The 19,602-nt window shown below is 39.9% G+C and overlaps 1 protein-coding gene across 13 annotated transcripts in view; it reads right to left on the reverse strand.

Moving 5' to 3' along the window:
* Positions 1-18,947, reverse strand: part of QKI (QKI, KH domain containing RNA binding) — a 157,571-nt gene extending 138,624 nt beyond the window's left edge. For 3 of the 13 annotated variants that reach the window (XR_007202402.1, XM_048297852.1, XM_048297846.1), the window contains exon 1: positions 18,269-18,941. Coding sequence is in view for 12 of the 13 variants with exons in the window: in XM_048297852.1 (XP_048153809.1) it covers positions 18,269-18,410 (142 nt within the window). In the remaining variant the exon portion in view is untranslated. Of the gene's footprint in view, positions 1-18,268 lie in introns of all 13 variants that reach the window. The other 10 variants (XM_048297841.1, XM_048297837.1, XM_048297840.1 and 7 more) reach the window with 7 other exon arrangements.
* Between the last annotated feature and the right edge of the window lie 655 nt (positions 18,948-19,602).

Here is a 19,602-nt window from a genome sequence, read left to right on the forward strand (position 1 = left end):
TCTTCCAGGTTACTGAGCTGAAACAGATCACTGAAGAACTCACTGAATACCAGAATTAGCAAAGAGAAACAGGGACACCTTCTCCAACAAGAATCTACTTTTTGCATTATCAAGCTGCTAAATTACTTCAAAACTATCTTCCATTACTTCCCTCCAAGGTGATTCCAGTAATTAAAACAAAAACAGGTCCTACAGCTATTTTGCAGTAAACAGGTTGGACATAATCTTTTCTATTAATCAGCAAACACATTCCAGTTTCAGCTCTATTCTACACCTGTACTTGATCTTTCCTAAGTTCAATAGGTGCCTCTGAATGCTTACAGATAGAAGGCAATAAAAAGCATAGGAACAGGGGTAAAAGTTATACCAGCTAACTCTGGATGCCTGTATGTATCTGAACTTGTCTACCTGCTGTTACTTCCAAGTTCAAAGGAAAAGCTAGTCTCTCATGTGCCAAAGTACAGAATTCCAGTTAATATGTTCATTTGAATCTACTGCAGTCTTAGAACACCAACATAACAAGATTATAAATGCTACTGCATATTTCTCAAGCAAGTTAGGCCACAGCTTTCCGGTGATCAGAAAATATAGAAATTTATACTGAAAATATATTCTATAGGAACTTTATTCTGTATTTTCTATTGAAAAACGAAAATAACGGTAACAGACAGTCAAGAACTTGCCAACCATTCATTTAATTTTGCTACAAATCTGTACTTTCAGCAAAGGAATACGGATGACTTACTCATTAACTACAGATACTGTGTAGGACAGATTTCCAACAACTGCCAAAATCAGGCTCAACTGTTTTCATCACACAGTGAGTTAATAACCCTTATGTCTCCTGTTAATAAGAGTATTACCTCTCAGGAAGCTTTACTTTGCCAAAAAAATAATGAAGTAATAATTAAAAAAAAAAAAGAAATAATAAAATCTATCAGAAATTGCTAACAGGTTTAATTTTCTAAAGGGCATAACAAAATTAAATCACGAACAAGAAATGAGCAGCTCCTGTTTCATATACTTGCTATAAAAATTCATCATGTTGGCCAAGAAATTAGGTTATATTTTACCTTAGGGATCATATAACCAAGAGAATCATTCTAACACAGACCTTTACTTCTGATGTTGCTTAAGAGGAAAAGCTGGACCAACAAAACATTTGAAGGAATAACTTTAACAGATGCCACACTCAATGTCTTAAGTGTTCCTATTCTCTTCATCTCAAAGTCTGTATCAAAATCCAATGCTACTCATTCTTACTCCCACCTGAATGATCACCTCTCAAAGCACTCAAAAGAACAGTCCAGAAGTGTCTTAGTGACTACATTTAGTTCAGTGTCCAATTCAAGTATCTATTTCTAAATTATTATCTGCAGTTTTTTCTATGAACAGCTGATAAGCATGCCATCTATCACTAAGTTCCTTATATTTTGTCTTCTCTTTTTAAAATAGTGCTCACCATACATGGGAATCATATTTGTACATTCAGCTCCTAGTTATCATATAGGAAGAACATCAGCATTCGGCACTGCTAAATATAAGGGGTTAATATTTGCTGAAATGTATCAGTCCCGACAACTCTGAAAAATGCAGTGCTGCTATCAGAAATTACATTAACATACTGCTAGAGACTTCCAGTGGGACTTCAAGACCAGTTCAATTATTTAGGGAACTGCTTCAATGCAAATAGTCTTCAAATACAAGGCTATGTGGTTTTTAAATCTCATATCACATTAGGGTTAAATTTGGCATAAGGGGAAGTCTGTGAGGCAGTTGCCAAGTTTCATTTAATTATACATACTAGGTCCTATTTTCTAATAGGAGCAAATATCAAGCAAATAAAGGAACGGATTTTTCCAAAATAGTTACTGTGTAAAGTTTAAGCAGAAGGGGCAGGGTTTTTTTATTTTTAAAAAAACAGTGCAACACTGTAACTAGTTCTTAAATAAAGGAAGAATAAAGTGTCATCCATCTGAACTAAACAGCCCAAGCAAAATACCCTGCAATTCCTGTGTTCTCCTCAATGTCGAAATGGGTGGATAAATTTAAAGCCTGCTCTCTCAGGAGTTGCTTTATAGGCAATTTTCTCCCAGTATCAAGGTCTGCAATTTCCATTTGGCTGCCAGTTTGCGATTAAATTCATCACCTTTATTATAAAAATGTGCTGCACTCCATGGCCTGCTGCACAAGAATCGTAAGGAAGACATTTTTCACTGCTAACAGCAGCATCAGTCCAAGGCAGCCATCACATCCATTCAGACATTAGCATCTCCAATGCAATGCAAGGACCTATCACTCACCTGAAAAAGCCCTAGCAGCAGGTATACCTCAGAGGAACTTCTTCACAGGTGGTACCTGTAGTTCAACTTTTTCAGTAAAAGCCACCATTACAGCTCCTGTGTTAAGTGATTCTAAAAGTCAGCGGTTTAAAAACAAGTATGTTGACATTAAACTTGCCTACTTGCATTACTCAAAACATTTCTAAGAATGAAATCCATCTTCATACTGCCTACACCTTCACATACACCTTGCACTCCTTACTAAAATACATTTTGGAGCAAGCACTCCACATGAATTTTTTTAATATACATTTTTTTTCATAGTGTCCCTTTCAAAGCGTCCCTTTCTTTCCCACACACTTTGTTCACAAATTTCCACTGATTTTTCCCACCTCCGTATGATACATTTTTTCTTAAAAGTTTTTGGACAATCCTGAAAAATACTCAGAAAAAAAAAATGCTTATGCTCGCTATGCTATGTGTTTTAAGGTCCTCCTCTGATAACTAAAAGGAAAGGCCCTATCTTCTTCACTTTGCTTCCTTTTTGTAGTACTATCTGAGCTAAGCGAGATGTAATACAAAATTTGTACCTTAAAAACAAAAATATACTACTGAAAGGACAGAGCAGCAAAGCCATAGCTACCAACAGGAGTAAGAGCTAAGTGAAAGCCACATACCAAATCTTTACGCAGCATGAGAGTTAAATTCATATTGGTTTGGGCTTCATTGAATAAAAGACTTTAAATTACAGTAAAACAAGGAAAGATAATATGTAATAAGCAATTAAAAATATTAACCTTTAGCATTCAACAAGAAAAGAAGGATAAGAATGTCATTTTAGCATGTGAAACAGCTGTACTGGTCACACTGAAAGGTAATCAAATTGTATTAGAGGTAACCAATCTATATGCACAGCATGACAATTTCACACATTAGGTAATTTAAGTTTTACTCTGCTATCTTAACTAATGCAGTACTTCAAAAGGTGAATTTTTCACCATGTCCACTAGTTTTCAAAAATATTTTGTTATCAGATAAACAAACAGTATCTCATACAAAGCTGATGTACCTGAATAGTCAATCTATCTTCTTAAGTCATTTCACTTTATGTGGCCACATTAAGTGAAGATAACATTCAAAAGAATGTTGTTCTGGTTAACTCCTACACGCCTTTAGAAAACGCAAGAAAAATACATTAAACCACAAATCTCTGATACCTAGCTGTCAGAAGTTTAAAAATGAAGTAAATTATGGGCACATACAAACAATTACTAAACCTTGCACAACTGAGATGTTTTGCACTGCACCAGATGGGTCCCATGAAATGAAATGAAAGTGCCATCTAGACTTCAGGGACTAATAAAAAGCAGATATTGCATGGCATTAGCAGCACTGTAAACTGGAGAAATTACCTGACAAGCCATTTGTTGAACATGAACTCTAAAATTCAAAATTAAACAACCAAAGGCTCATTAGGCCTATTTGTCTACAAATTAACTTAAATTCCACAAAAACTGGCAAACATTTGTTCACATTGCAGAATAATACCAGAAACTCTCTTTTGGCAATAAAAAATGGCATCTTGTCACACTGTAACTATTTGGTTTCCACTGCAATGCAGCATAGAAAGCAGATTTCAACTCAACTTTACTGAAAACAATAGCTTGGTATTTGCAAGCTGAAGTTCCGATTATTTCACAGCCCAGTACATTCAACAGTTGGCACAACAAGTTCCGGGACCATTCGATGAAATTATCAACTAGATAAGATAATGCAGCATCAGTGTTTACCTCTTGCCATTACAGCAAAAGTTGAGATTGGAGCTTTTCTAACTGAAGCTATAATGAAAGAAGGACTACTGTTTTGTCATAATCTGGAGAATTAACTAAAACGCGTTTTATTATAAAAGAAGATGCTCTGCAAGACGCCAACAGATATCAGACAACAGGCAACAACCAGCACAAAAAAAAAAAAATTCCATGTGCAGGTTTGCATTATTATATCCACCATGTTCCATAAGTAAATTTCAATGCTGCATTTTAAGAAATGCAAATATTCATTTTGCTTCCTGTCAAATATAAAAATCTATTTACATTACTTATTAAAACCAGATAGTTTTATTTTTAACAAACACACTTAAAATTAAAGATTTACAATGCTGAAGTTTCTAATGTACATGTTCTTCATTCACAAAGAGAACATTTTAGTTCATCGAAGTTCAGTAGATTCTCCCCTCCACCCCTTTGGCTTTACACTACAGCAACCTGATGTATTACTTTTAATTCCATTAGAAAAAATAAGTAATTCTCATGATATTAAATTTTGCCCATAGAGACATTTATTACTCACTAAGCACTTCCTACTACTATAAGGGAGAGGTATTAACAAGCACCACTACCACAAAAGGGAGGCGGGAAGGGAGAGAGCACAGGAGATAGACTGTACTCATGTCTATATACACACATGGTAGAAACAGACAGAGAATATTAAAACAAAACTAATATTTATTTTAACAGTCTGGTAGCCAAGATCTCTGCTACTTGCATAATTAAAATGTTGAAGATAATCTAAGTTTTTATGGAGTAGCTACAGAATCATCAATTTTCTCTTCAGCTGACAAACTGACTGAAGAACAGCCTCTTTTAGGAACAAACTTAACAAGTTGAAAAAGTGCAAGCCACCACAGAAATTAAACAGTATTGAATAAACAGAATCCAATATTGAAACAGAATGCTAAGTTTAATTCACGTAATTTTTTAGCTTTTTACAGGCTTCTAACACAGCATAGATTTCAATTATATTAGTTCCATCTATCTCTTCAATCCACCAGAAAAGATCTTACAAATTAAGCACTTATATTCAGGATTGATTTAAAGAACACACTTACTACATTAGCATGATCTATACCTTGACTAGTATGTATTAAACATGTTACAACCTCTTCTGTAAGTTCTTTTTTTCCCAAGCTCATTTATCATTAACACTGAACAACAGGTTCTATCAGCTCATAAAGCTGTCTATTGTGGGGAAAAAGTTGGGGAGGGAGGGGGGCGAGAAATAACCTGAAACATTTCTTGGAATGTTTACAGCTAAAGGTACTTGAGCATCTGAAACTGGCTTTAATATCCTTGTCCACAAATTACAATAGTGTAGCTACTTTAATGGAATTTAAATTGAAAGGTTCAGATGCCCTAAAGACAGTTTACTACTGAAATTATTCTATAATAATAGCATACCTATTTGAATTTAGTAGGTTACATCTCTTATACGTACTTTTGGCAATTAACATCTTAATATTTTGGAGCTCCAATGTTGCAAACTGGACTCTATAGATTACTATAATTAGATTCTCTACATCTCAGCTGGGAAAAACATCATCATGCTCACTAGCTCAGTAAATATATAACATCAGGAAGTCTTAAAGTAAGAATAAAGGCTGATAGGTGAAACAAGTTTCAATACACATAATGGTGAACACTATTTTATTTTGTGATCTTCTTGAAGTTTCTTGTTTCAAATTTTTATTTCAGTCCACAGCCAAGGACAATTACTATAATGGAAATGCCCTTACATCAGTGGTCTTCAACTTTTTTCACTTACATAACAACAAAAAGTTGCCAAAAAAAGTGAAAGCCCAGTGTAGCCTATTTAAATCTCCCTATAACAGACTTCCTTTTTCTCTGTTATCTGCAGCAACTCTTCATATGCAGTGAGTCTGCAAACAGTAGATTGAAAAACACCATTCTGGTAACTCATACTGTTTTTCACTTAGCTCCACTAACTTTGCTAACAAAAAAAGATGCTGTCTACTTCAGAGAGAAAGTGGTCTCAAAGGTCTCATGTCAAAGACTATTTTGTTTCCATGCAATTTCCAAATACAATCCCTTCAGTTCAGGAAAAAAAAATCTGTTTGATGTTACTTTTTGTGCCAGTGACTACACTACAGTTTCGCTGATGGTGCTGCAAAATAAATACACCTGGCTTTGTAATTCTTTTCTATGTCAGAACAGGTATGGGCAAGGAATGGCTGGAGTGGCTCAGTGTGACAAGCATGAGAAAAAATAGCATAGGTTGCATTGGAAAAAGACACTACATGCAGAGGAAATCTTGATTAGATTGAACAAACATTAACTTCAATATAAAAATCTCCATCTCTCATACGTGTAATGCATAATCTCAGAACATTTGAAGGCTAAGTAAATTGTCGTATTATTTTTGTAAATTAGTAACACTTTCTGAGCAAAAAAGACATGTCAAATCTCAAGGAAATACATTCTGATTTTTCTGTTCCTTTCATATAATAATCTGTTTAATGCAGCAGTTTCGAAACTAACATACAATACAATTTTTGCAGGTACTTACACAGTAACATGTTTTTAAAATGTACTGTGTCCTTTCTATTAATTTTTTCATTATACCAACATCGATAGTTGCATACTATTGCACTCATATTTGTGGCATTGTTTCATTAATTAGCTCAACAGCCTGGAGATTATCCAGGTTTCATTCCAAGCAATATTTAGCAATTCCTTCACTTTCCATGGAGGGAAAAGAAGTCCCAACTTTCCATGGTAGGGGAGGGTGTGGGAAAAGATAAAAGCTTATAGCGGGTTAAGTTGTGCTTCAGCTGTATTACATCCTATGAGAAACCACTCACCCATGACTAGACTAAGAAAAAAAGTTCCTTAAATGTTAGTGCTTTATTAGTATCCCATCTTTTATCTGAAATTTAAAACTAAGAGCACAAAATAAAAGTTTGAAGAAGGAGACATCACAATATACTTCCGATTATTCATGAATACATTTTAGTTATTAACAACTCCTCAAAACTTTCAGCAGCCCAGATGCTAAATCCAGAAAAGCATACTAGAAATGTAGTTTAATCTGTGCAACGATTTATACTATAAAATACCATTACACTATACTAGTTATGACTGCTATGCAACATACTGAAATGTTTCTTTGATACAGATTTCAATACTGAATTGTGCTCAGGGCTCCAAAAGCCTGTACATACCGGCTTAGTAACCTAAAAGTCAATCAGCAGTCAGAAAAAAATCCATATGAGGAGCCCGAATAAAGTAGAAGACTTGAATATTATTACTTTAAACTGTTCTCCATGTATCAAGTGTTCAACAATATAACAAAAAGCAGTCAAAAACAATTCTGTTACAAACCATACTAAATGGGATTAGAAAGACCTGTGCACATGACAAAAACCACTTAGTTATGCTATTAGGCTGATGGAAGAAAATCCCCCCTCCAAATCCCAACTATTTTCTTTTATCCTGAAACGGAAAAAATTAAAAATTAAAACTGAAAGTAACCAGTAATTGAAGTAACAAAGTAACTGAAAGCCATGAGCTCTAAGAAAGGCTAACACAGAACGTGAAGGAAAATTAAGTCCAGAATAAACTAAATCTGCCTCAAAATTAATTTATGCAAATTTTTGATGCCATATAAGGTTGCTGAGCCTGCAAAGATGAAGGGAAGTTCACAAGTCTGTCTTCAAAACATAACTCACATTTATCAATAATAAAGACTGATGTAATCTTTTTCAGTGAATTAAAAAAGCGGTTGTCCATCTGTCATTTTAAGCTGTTGAATTTCATAACCTTTTTGGACTGTAGAAGGGACACGTTTCTTTTTCTTCTCTCTTCAGCTGAGCAAAAGCGTTCGGTCCCTCCTCACTTAATTACTCAGCGTACACCTAAATACCAACTGCCATCCCTCAACACCCCAGCGCTGGCTGGAGCAGCCATCTACTGCAGCATCCATTTCTCTCCAATTCATCATCGTCAGCTTTCTTGCTGACACTCTTCAGAGCTGCCTAGCTGATGAATTGCTCTGTTATTCATCCTATGTTAATCCGAGGCTGACGCAAGAATACCTTGCTGAAGACACTTAACAGTATTAAAATTCAGCACTACCAAGTGCCCTCAGTGTGCATTAAACCTCCCATTTGGAACCAACATGATTCCTCATGAACAGTTATGAATAAGATACAGTTACTAAATCAATAGACACTAAGTTTATGTACCCCATCACCTATAGACAAAGCTTCCACACAGTCCCTTCCTTCCCTGGAAGCTACACCTGAATTGTTCGAAGTTGGAAATACCTGGATACATACAGAATTTAACCTCAATTAACCCTATAATTAAGATGATATCGAGATGTTTTCCCCCTCCTCCCCCTCAAAATGTCAGTATGTATCTTAAATGCCACAGGTCTCTAAAAAAGTTTTTGAAGTTTGTAACCTTAAAAAGCTTTTCTCAAAAAAACCAGTTGTTCTTTTTTTCCCTCCGAAGGTGGATTTGATCTTTAGGTAATGTTTTCTCTGGGTTTGTTTTTTTTTTTTGTTTGGTTGGTTTTTTTTTTTTTAATATAAAGAACTGTGCTAGTCTTGTCACAAAAATAAAATTTATCCACAGAATGAACACAAAACCACTGCAAGAAATTTCAAAATATGACTCAAATCTCTCTAAACATGTTATTAAAACAGCCAAATATAATTCCCTTCTATACACAATTACAGTCACTGATTTTATACCTGAGATACTAAAGTATCATTCTCCCTCTGAAGATGTTTTAATACACATATAATCAATCTTCCTGATAGAACCTTGGTTAGAATTCATTTCTGATCCCTACCACATCATCTGTGCTCAGATTTTGTTCAAGTCTATTTGAGCACAAAGTTGACATAACTACATGAAAAGTGGGAACAAAAGAATGTGCATAACGAGTCCTGCTTCAGGTTGATTCAGAGGCAGTATCAGATTTCCATAAAAGCCTCCAGTGATTTAAAGCAGCAGTAATTCCCTTGTAAACTGACTGTATACGAGCCTCTCTGACTATACTTATCTTTATAGATGATAAGATACTTAAGCAATTAAAGAACTATCAACAACTTGTCTCTACCAACGTCTAACACACACACCACTTTCTCACTGCACAGCCAATCTTCACAGCAAAAACATCACACTTTAAACAAGACAGCTGGGCCTATTACAGCATTTTAACCTTCAACTTTAGCACACAAACCAACTGTTACGAGAACACGCCTGACAACAGATTGTACATGTAGTATTTAGGCAAAGTTATTCTGTAAGTTTGGGCGGGGGTTGATGACTGAGACAACTTTCTGAGAAACTGTCCATGTTGTTTTATGCTGGAGGGGTGCATCTCATGCTCCTTCAAATTGAGACAAACCGAAACTAACTAAAAGCAGTATGATCAGCAATACCGCTCAAAAGCAAACAGCATCGGGTCAGAGCATTGTTTTCTTGTGTTCTCCTCCTCCCTGTTCCTGCACAGAAACCTAAGATATTCACAGCAAAGAGAAGTGGATTTGGCTTGCTCTGCATCTAAAAGTTGAAAATTATGCATCAACTTTTAATATAATTATTTGCAGGTTATTAGATTAAGCTGCATTGAGAAGAATATTAACTGATCTGCTACTGCTTTGAAGTCTGATAAATAAATGGAAGCATTATGCAACATGAGCTGAATGCTTTGGTTTAGCTGCCATTTAAACACATGAACCAGAACATTAAGTTCGTATTAATACTTGTGCTAGCAGATCTGTTGCTTACTTTTTAAAATTTCAGGCACCTGCCATCTCCTACACATTAATGAAAAAAATATACCGTAGCTAGGAAAGGACAGTTTGACCAGCTAATGGTTACAGAGATTTCTAAATCAGTTCTTTAATCAGAATTAGAAAAAAAATACCAAGAAGGTTCATTATTTCAACAGCTAAAGGATTTAAAGAATTCAGCAAAGTCTGACTTCCATCTAGTGTCAGCTAGTCTGCAAATAAGCACATCCTTAAAATTCTGAATGGACCAGATCCACAATCAGTGGACATCAACCGGGAGCTTCAGACTTTTAAGTAAATGTTTAAGCAAATGCAGTTCCCTCCCCACGGCACTGCTCTACATCGTCACTATCGAGCCACCTCAGCCACTGTGCCAACACAACTACTCTGAGATCACATATGGGGAGTGAGATCACAGCTCTGAGCGATCTGAAAAGAAAGCCAGCACCACACAAAAACAAACTCAAAAAAAACCCTGACCAGTACAGAATATCAGCTGACCTTTTAAGCCAGAAACTGATCCACCAGATAAGGGTATAAAGTACTGTATTATCTTCCCCTGTCTCTGCACTGACATCAGCAGCCATTCTGATGCATTACTCCCTAGATTACGTAGAAGTAACTTCCCAGCAAAGTAACAAGATTTTAATTGCTTATCATGCCGGGACGTTTTTACTTTTCAAATCAAGTCTTAAAGACACACCAACATTTATAAGATTATACACCACTGAAGTGTTAACTGTTCCAGCTGTTAATACCCTCAGATTTCAGTGAGTTATCACGCAAAGTGCTTCATGGTTTATCCCTTCTAAAAACGGGTATCCTGAGCACCTTCCCACATGGGCACTTCCTGCAGCACTGCAATTACAGTACAAAGTATCAAAACCTCGCTCTGGTACTGGAAACACAGAAAATCCCTCAAACTACAGAATGGAGCAAAGCAAAAGGATCCAAGTGCAGATGCAAAACAGTCAAAAATATTTTTTAAAGCAATTAAAAAAATTGACTTCCAGGGTGCTACTCAACTATGCACCACCAAAAACATTAAAACACATCAATAGCTACCTACTGCCATTCCCCTTCAAAAGAAAAATTTTTTGCACTGAACTGAAAAACAAAATTTACTATTTGACACCAAGTACAAAAAAAAGATCAATTCTCAAATGAAAAGTAACTGAAAATGTATTTTCAATTTCTACACTATTTCAAACCATGAGAATAAAATAAATAAAAAATCCCATTAGCATTACCACACTCATTCCCACCACTGACACCTGCTAAAATAACTGCAGAGATCACAAAAGCTGCAACTTCAAGTGCCAAACTCAGACAACAGAGGTTTAAGTAACACAACTCCACTTTAACTTGTGCTGTCTTGTTCTCAGACACGCAGCTAGCCTGCAAAAGATACTTTCTAATGGAAGCAAGAATAACAAAGTGGAGGAGCACCTCTGCTAATGAAGCCAGATATTATTTCTCTTTAGTGTTGTCACAGCTGTTTTGTTCATTCGTGCATAAATTGTCTCAAAAAATCTAAGCTCTGCTATTAAAAAGCTAACTCCACTTCCATGAAACGTTTCCAAGAAAAACAACCAAAAGAAACACAAACCTGGACATTACTTTGACTGCACTGTACAGGGTTACACAGGGTATTTTCTGAAGTCAAAAGTAAAAATGTAACGTTGCCTAACTTTCAGCAACCCCACTCTTTGTCTTAGCAAAGCAAAGGTATATAATTCAGACCATAAACATTACACCTATTAGCTGTTTCAGGATTCAAACAGTAGTTTCGATGTACCTCACAAGCACCGATCCTCCTGTTAGCAAGCCACAGGTGCAGCTTGTGTGGCACTTCTACTGACATAACCAACTGCATAGTGAGATTAAAAACACTGGCAGTTTTATTGTTCTTACTAGTTTTCTAAGCACTGGGTTATTAAATTTCTGTAAAATGTCAAAATCAACAGAAGATCTTCATAGTTCGCATTCTGACTAAAATCAATACAGAAAAATTCACACAGCACAAATGAGAAGTTGTGAGTTATGTTTCAATAAAGACAAGGGTCAGCGAGTGAGGTCATTTCATTAGTTCACAACTTTCCTGGCAAGGCATTTCCCCCGTCTCCCCCCTCTCCCGCCCCCCCCAACATTCCATATAAGCAGTCAAATATAAACCATCAGTTTCCATGGCAGACTCCTGCTGTACTTCAATCAGCCTGAGCTGTCAGGATGGTCTGATAATTAACATTAACACAGGTCTATCCTGTCGGCCACAGAAATATACCAGATCAGTGTCTAATAATACATCTAATTAATAGGATACCTGCATCAGTGTGCATTCTCAAAAATGGAGAATACTTTACTGTTACAGACAGCAATTAAAAACAATTCAAATGTACTTGCTTTTCTAACAAAGTCTACACAACTCAAATCATTGTAAGCATCCCATTCCTGTCCTGGCATTGTATAGTGTACTCAAGAGGAAAAAAAGTTTTAGTCTAAGAATGACTGAAACAGATAACCTAGTCAAAAACATTACTAACCCACAAAACTCACCATCCACTTCATGACTAGCCTTCTCTTCACACCCACAGCACCCATCAAACATAAGTAATTTCTTTCCATCTTTTGATGCACGTAAACTTCATTTTCATAATCAGGACATTCTAAGCGCTCTCTTAAAATCTGTAGAGTTTTTCTCAATTGGTGGTGGTTGGTTTAGGGGATTTTTTTCCCCTTTTACTACAACATTAACCAATACACCTCCAGTTCTTCCCCTTGTGCATTACGAAAGCGCTGCGCGCCATGCCACTCCCTAAAGTAATCGGCACTTGGTCAGTTTTTCTAACCATAGCAAGAGATTTTTGTATGACACCAGTTATTTTTGAAATTACTGCATTCAATTTCAGAGGAGGAAAATGCAACTCAATTCCAACCTTAATGAACAAGTAGCACTAAACAAAAACAGTAAATTCGAACAGGCCTCTTCCAGTTTAACAAGTCAGCACCTCCTGCATAGAACTAAGTCTACTGTGGCTATTCTTATTTAAAAAAAACAAACACCCTAAGACAGATATTTTAACAAGCAATTATTGGTAAGCTTTCAAAGCGTGAGCTTAAAATAACTGTTTTACTAACTTAAAACTTGTTGTCAGTTAAAAAAATACCCTTTTTTTTAGTTACAAGCCAGGTGACTGCAATCCTATAAATGCTGCAGATACAGCTCCAAAAATAACGTATTTTAAAAAGAACTGAACTGTTGCCGTTTTAAATATTTTCCACAAGCCAAAAAAAACCGCCACACTTATTTCTTAAGTGCAATGGAGCTTTTGGTTTGATGTTATAAGAGGCTGTGCCAAGGTATTAAACCCACTCCCCCCCTCCGCCAAAAAATAACCAACACCCTCACCCCAAAATAGCTCTCACAAGGTTTTTGAATACAAGTTCTAGAAGCATTACAATCTTGTTATTACAACACATTCATAAATCAGAAAAACACCTCAGACCATTAAATTTTAGAGATTATTAAAGAACCAAATTCAAAAGAGTACTAATGATAAACAGCACACAAACAATACTCAATGCTCTTGTGGCATGCTGTTTTGACAATTTTAACATTAATACACCAAGTTTAAAAATTAGTCTGAGACTCTCTCGGCAAACACCTTTCACAACAACTTTATCCCAAAGAATATTCATTCCTGAATATTGCATAAAGAAGCACATTTTAAATGAAATAATGGAGGCTTATTGCAAGACCTGATACAACTGAAAAAACTGACATGCTAATGTGGCCAGTGCCCCTCCATCAAATCTGACAAGTCAGCAAAACCCTAGCTAAGCTACATTTACATAATCACAAACAATAAGGTCATGTACAAAAGTAACTAGATAACTTCTCAGAGAGAATTCATTTACAACACCAGAACACAGTTCTTCAGCCTTACTTCAAGCAGACGTTTTGGCTCATAGAACTGGACTGACACAAAAACTGCACTCTTGAGCACTGGGCCCTCCAAGTTCACATGCAGTTTTCTCAGTGAGCAAATTAAACAGAGAGCACAATATTCAAGAAAAAATGATCCTCATATTGTCTACTTAGATGTTTTTACACTAGGTTTACTACACCTGGTAGACAAAAAAGAGGCAGTCTATTTGACACAAAATTAAATTTACCTCCAATAGGTAGATGCATGGTTTAATTTACATTTAAATGTAGACATGCTTTTAAGTCACCTTCAACGCAGTTTTGAAGGGAAGATGTAAGTTTTTGAGGTACAGGTTACCAAGGCAAAATGAATTCTTCATAAAGTCCACCTCAAACTCTTTTTGAAAACAGTTCAGACCACAGATCTGATCTGTGTACAGTCCGATCAGGTGCAAGAGTCTAACCACTTACAGGTTCAAGAAAACAAAATGTAAATTTAAAAATTAAGACTACTCAGATCTCAGTTAATAGTTCGGGCACATTTGTTCACAGCCTCCTGAAAGGACACAACTGAAGTACCTCATTAAATTCAATCTGTCAGCGTGCTACTGAGAACTTTGAAACGTCCAATTTAGTTTTTAAAAATAGTGCAAGAAAATTAGTACAACTCTATTCACTGTCCACAAAGAGGATTATTAAAATATACAAGTTGTCAGAAAAAAAACAATCTAGGTTAAGATCATAAAAGTTAGTATCTCAGAAGCTTAAGCAGAAAAAAAAAAAATCAAAAAAAAAAATCAGGTCACATTTGATGGTGCAAACAATTACAGGAAATACAGCCTATTCCACATTCAGGAAGAACCCTCTCTTCCCACAGGTTTGCACTAGTCTGATAAAAACAATTCAGCTTCCTAGTTATTATGATGTGCTCTTTAAACATCCTTGTTAATCCACAGAAGCCTTATTTACACATAAGAAGTTAAAAGCACGCATATGGAAAAATAACCGTAACCTAAACAAAACTGTGACTTTCACATTTTATGACAGTAGTTTTTATTAAAAAAAAAAAAAAAGGTTTCCCAATACACTTCTTACATTTAAGCTAATCTTCAAAAACAAAATGGTGCAAGACAGAGACCATCTACTAAGTTAAGCACTAAAATTTTCAAAGATCAAAAAGTAGGATAGAGTTCAGAAAGGAAAACATGTTTTGGATAATACACATAGCGTAGAAATGTCCCCCAAAAAGGCAGATGTATATTCTGTAACCTAACCGTATTAGATGTACTGTTCACCTTCACAGGTCCCTTTCTATCTCTTGTTGCACACAGTTACAAGAAGTCATCACAACAGAAGCCCCTTTGAGCTCTGTTTTTAAATACTGACATGGCATGTAACAATAAATAAATAATAATAAAAAAACCCACCCTAGCATTCCAGTAGGGAAAGCAATCCCATCTTTTATTTGTTTGAATTCTTAGGGCTGTGACTTTATTTCTTCATTTTGATCAGCACACAAAATAAAAAACAATGGCTGATCATAATATTATTCTTCTCAAGCATAAACAAAACCTTCAGGAAAATGGTTGTATAGTAACTAAAGAAAAAAACCCCACCTACCTAAAGCACAAAACAACAAACTAGAAGAAGCAAATCAAATGACAGGGTGGAGGAGGCAAAGAGGGAATGTGAACCCCGTAACTTTATTTTTAGATTATATATACCTATATATACACACACTTGCCCCATATACTTGGTATTCTCAAGGGTGCCAGGAAACAACTGATGAAACTATGAAATAATACACTTTTAAGTTAAGCAAATTAAATCCTGCAGATTTTTCTAGCAAACCTGTAATTCGCTATTACTAAACTCCTCTGCTGGAGGATGTCAGTGGAGCATAGAGTTCAAGACATTTAACACAGCCCCCACTGGTAACCACGATAGGTGTTTTACAGCAAAACTGTTATTCGAACTCCTCCCTCGGCTGTTCATTGCTACTGCCCATTCCACCTATGTAATACTGCCTGGAAGCATACAATACATGGAAGTCCATGCAAATACAGATACCTGCACAAATCCACAAGTATTTTGTCATTCTTTGCCGTCGATTTGATAATTTTACTGCCCGAGTCAATACTCGGTGCTCGCGGAATTACGCCTCAGAAAAAAAAATAACTGGCGCCCCTTAGTGTTCAAATTTTGAAGTCTTGAAGCAATTTACTAGATTTGCATGAAACATTTTTTTCAACATTCCAAAAAGTTTTCTGCCTCCACAATACTTCCACCCAATTGCCAACGTAAACAGGAAAAGCAGAAAAGCTTAAAGGGATAGCAGGCTTCTTCCAGAGACCATTTAGGAACACAGAGAGTATTTTATTTGCTTTTCTTTTGAAGAAGAGCGTGAAGAATAGTTCCAACACAAACTTTTTCAGCAAGTGTCTCAAGAGCCCTCGTTTTGGAACTCCAATACTTTGGAAACAGACTTCCAGAGTTTTCAGTATTTCAAAATATATGACAAGATGTATTTCAGGCATTCCTTTTTCAGTGTCCTTTTCACATCGGGAAATGTTTTTCCTTTTGTTCTCTGAAAATAAAAAAACAGCTTCAGGCCTCCTCTGGCCAAATACATTACATTGAAGAGATTCAGGAATTTAAAAATCCATTATCAAGCCTCTGAAAGGCTCATTTGTGCTATAAAGGAGTCTTCTCAGTCAAGTTTCTTCTTGGTGTTTTTTGTAAATCTACCTACTCTGAAGAGGTTGTTCACTGTGGTGACCAAGAACATAAGTTTTAAATAGTTTTGCTTTTCATGTCCATATTTGCTCCAATGTAAATTCAAACTCCTCCAAGTGTCTTGAAAATAAAAACAGATGGTCCTACTATAATGCTTCCCACAATCCATATTTCAGTATTCTTCACCCTTTGTTTGGGGTTTTTTAAACTCCTCTATCACTTATTTCCGAAGGTAGCATTTTCTCAACATGCTATTTTTGTGTCGTACTACAGTCGCTATCTCATTTTTACAGTCTTGGCAGAGGGCGGGGAGTTGTTCTACCAAATATAACCAGTTCTTTCATCTTCCGAGGTCAACAACTTCCCAAACTTCTTTTAGTGAGGTGGAATACATCCGCAAACAAGAACCCCAACTCAAAATCTCGAAAATCAGTACTTCATACTAAGAATCCCAACAAGGTGAAACTGTATAAATAATTTATGGTCATTTCATATTCTACTAAGCTATCAAATACTATTAAACAAACAGGTCTAACTCTCCAGAAAGCCTAGGTTTAAATTGGAAGGAAAGGAAATGCCTCTGACAAGAAAAAACAAACCTGTGAACCCGACTATAAGGCGAATTTAAAATACTAAGAACAAGCGTTTCACCTAATTTTTAATACACAGTGGGTCTGTTACTGTAGTGGGAAAACATATGGGACACCGTAACTTCCCAGCTCATACTTTTCTTTTTAATTTCTAAAATGTGATTATTTATTTATGAAAGCTTAGCCTTAAACAAAGTTATTTAGCGAAAAATTGGGGGGTTGGGGGGGCCTCGCCCCGCGCCAGGAGCGGGTGCGGGGCCGGGATGGACGTTTGGCAGGAGCGGACCAGGCAATTTCGTAATCCTTTTTGTTTCTCCCACTTCACTAAAGTCACACGTAGGAGTCTTTCAAGTCAAGTTTCTTTAAAAGGTAAAGACAGCTGAGAGAACAATTTACCCGCTTCCCTTGCGATATAGGAAAATGTAATTAGTTTGCGGCCAGTTCGGGGTGGGGTAGATCTGGAGCTGAAAAAAGAGCTCAGCCCCCCTCCGCCTTAGTTATTCAAGTCCAAGCAGCTTCCAGAACAGCCAAATCTCGAAACCAAACACCCCCCGCCCCCCCGGCGGGGGCCCTGGGGCCGGGCGGCGGAGCGCTCCGAGGGCGCCGGCAGGACCCCCGTGTCCCCCGCCGCCACGGGAGGGAGGGATGGAGGGAGGGGAGCGCCAGCCGCCAGCCAGCCTTTCCCCTCCTCCCTGCCTTCCCCCAGAGCGCATTCCTGAGCTCCTGTCCTCGTTCCCTCCCTCCGTGCTGTAGTTACCCTTCCCCCGGTTTAAGGAAATAGTGCGGAAAAGGGTTTAAAAAAAAAAAAGGAAAAATAAGGGGGAAAACCCTCCGGGGGGTTCGAGGACCCGTGCGGCCGGGGCTGCCTCTCCCCTCCCACTCGCTCCCCGAGTCCCTCGGCACCGCGCGACGGCGGCCAGGGAGGGGAGAGCCCGCACTTCCCCTTTGTTTTAGGCTCCCCAGCCGGGGCCGGGAGCGTGCGGGGAGCAGCGGGGAGAGCGGAACAGGCCCCGGGCCGCCCCCGTCGCCCGGCCGGGCCGGGCCGGGGGGCCGAGCGGGATCCCCGGGCCGGGGGAGGCAGGGCAGGGCGGCGGGGCGGGGGAGGGGGCGGCCGGGCGAGTGCTTTTACCTTCGTCCAGCAGCCTCTCGAGGTGGTTGAAGATCCCGCAGAAGTTGGGGAGGCTGCTCATCAGCTTCTTGTCGTTCATCAGCTGCATCAGGTAATCGGGGCTCGGCTTCGGCTTCTCCTTGGTTTCCATTTCCCCAACCATATTCCAAGCCCGCGCAGAGACGGCGAGCGCCCGCAGCAGCTCCGCCGAGCAACGCGACCGCGGCACGGGGCGCCCGGCTGGATCCGGGCGGGCAGGGAGGCGGTGGGGGAGGGGAGGGGGCGGGGAGGGGAGCTTCCCCGAGGAAGGAGGAGGAGGAGGAGGATTCAAATCCGGAGACAAACGCAGACCCGCCGCTGACTCCCAGGGACCGAAAAAAAAGAAAAAAAAAAAGGAAAAAAAAGAGGAAACTCGGTAGAAACCCCCGTGCGGGCTGCGCCCTCCTCTCCGGGCACGAGGACCCGCCGCCGCCGCCTCTCGGTGCCGCCGCCGCTTCCCTGCTCCGTGCGCCCTCGGCCGGCGCAGTCCTCGGTGTGTCCCCCCTCCTCCTCCTCCTCCTCCCGCGCACACACACGCTGAGCCCGGTTCTCCTCTCGGCGCTGCCCCCAGTCTCCGCGGCGGGGGAGGGAGGGAGGGGACGCGCGGGGCGGGCGGGCGCTGCTGGCGCGGCTGCCGCTTCCGAGGAGCCGCCGCCGGTGTCTCCCCGCTGTTGCCGCCGCCGCCGCCGCTGCTGCTGCTGTTGTTGCCGCCGCGCTGCGCCTGGCGTGTCCTCCTCCTCCTCTCCGCCTCCCGCCCGCCCGCCCTCCCGCCGCTGCCGCTGCTGCCGCCGCCGCCTGTGGCTGGTGAGTCTCAGCCCCGCCGCCGCCTCCTCACTTCTCCTCAGTTCGCTCCGGAGTTCGCTTCAGTTCAGGCTGCGCTGGCAGCAGCGGCGGCGGCGGCAGGAGGGGAGGGGGCAGGGCCCGCGGGGGTGGGACACGCCGGGGGCGGGACCAGGGGCGGGGAGGCCGCTGCCCGGCGGCGGCGGCAGCGCCGCTTGGCGGAGCCACAGCCGTCCCTCCCTCCTTGCCTCCCTTCCGCTCCGGGGGCCCGGGGCGGCGGCGGGGGGGGAACCAGCTGCCGCGCGCGCACGGAACTCTCCCAAACAAAGTCGCGTCGCGGCACCTCCGGGGCGGGGATGGGTCACGTGCGCGCCCCCCCCCGGGGGCGGGGAGAGCCCCGCCGGGGCGCGCGCGCTCCCGCCGCTCCGCACGGCCCCGGTCGCGCGTGGCGGCGGCGGCGGCGGCGGCGGGGGGCGGGCAGGTGCGCGCGGGGGCTGCGGCCGCGCTTGCGCGCGCGGGCGGTGGGCGGTGCGGAC

This window comes from Corvus hawaiiensis, chromosome 3 (genome assembly GCF_020740725.1).
Source record: "Corvus hawaiiensis isolate bCorHaw1 chromosome 3, bCorHaw1.pri.cur, whole genome shotgun sequence".
In the NCBI taxonomy this organism is placed as follows: domain Eukaryota; kingdom Metazoa; phylum Chordata; class Aves; order Passeriformes; family Corvidae; genus Corvus; species Corvus hawaiiensis.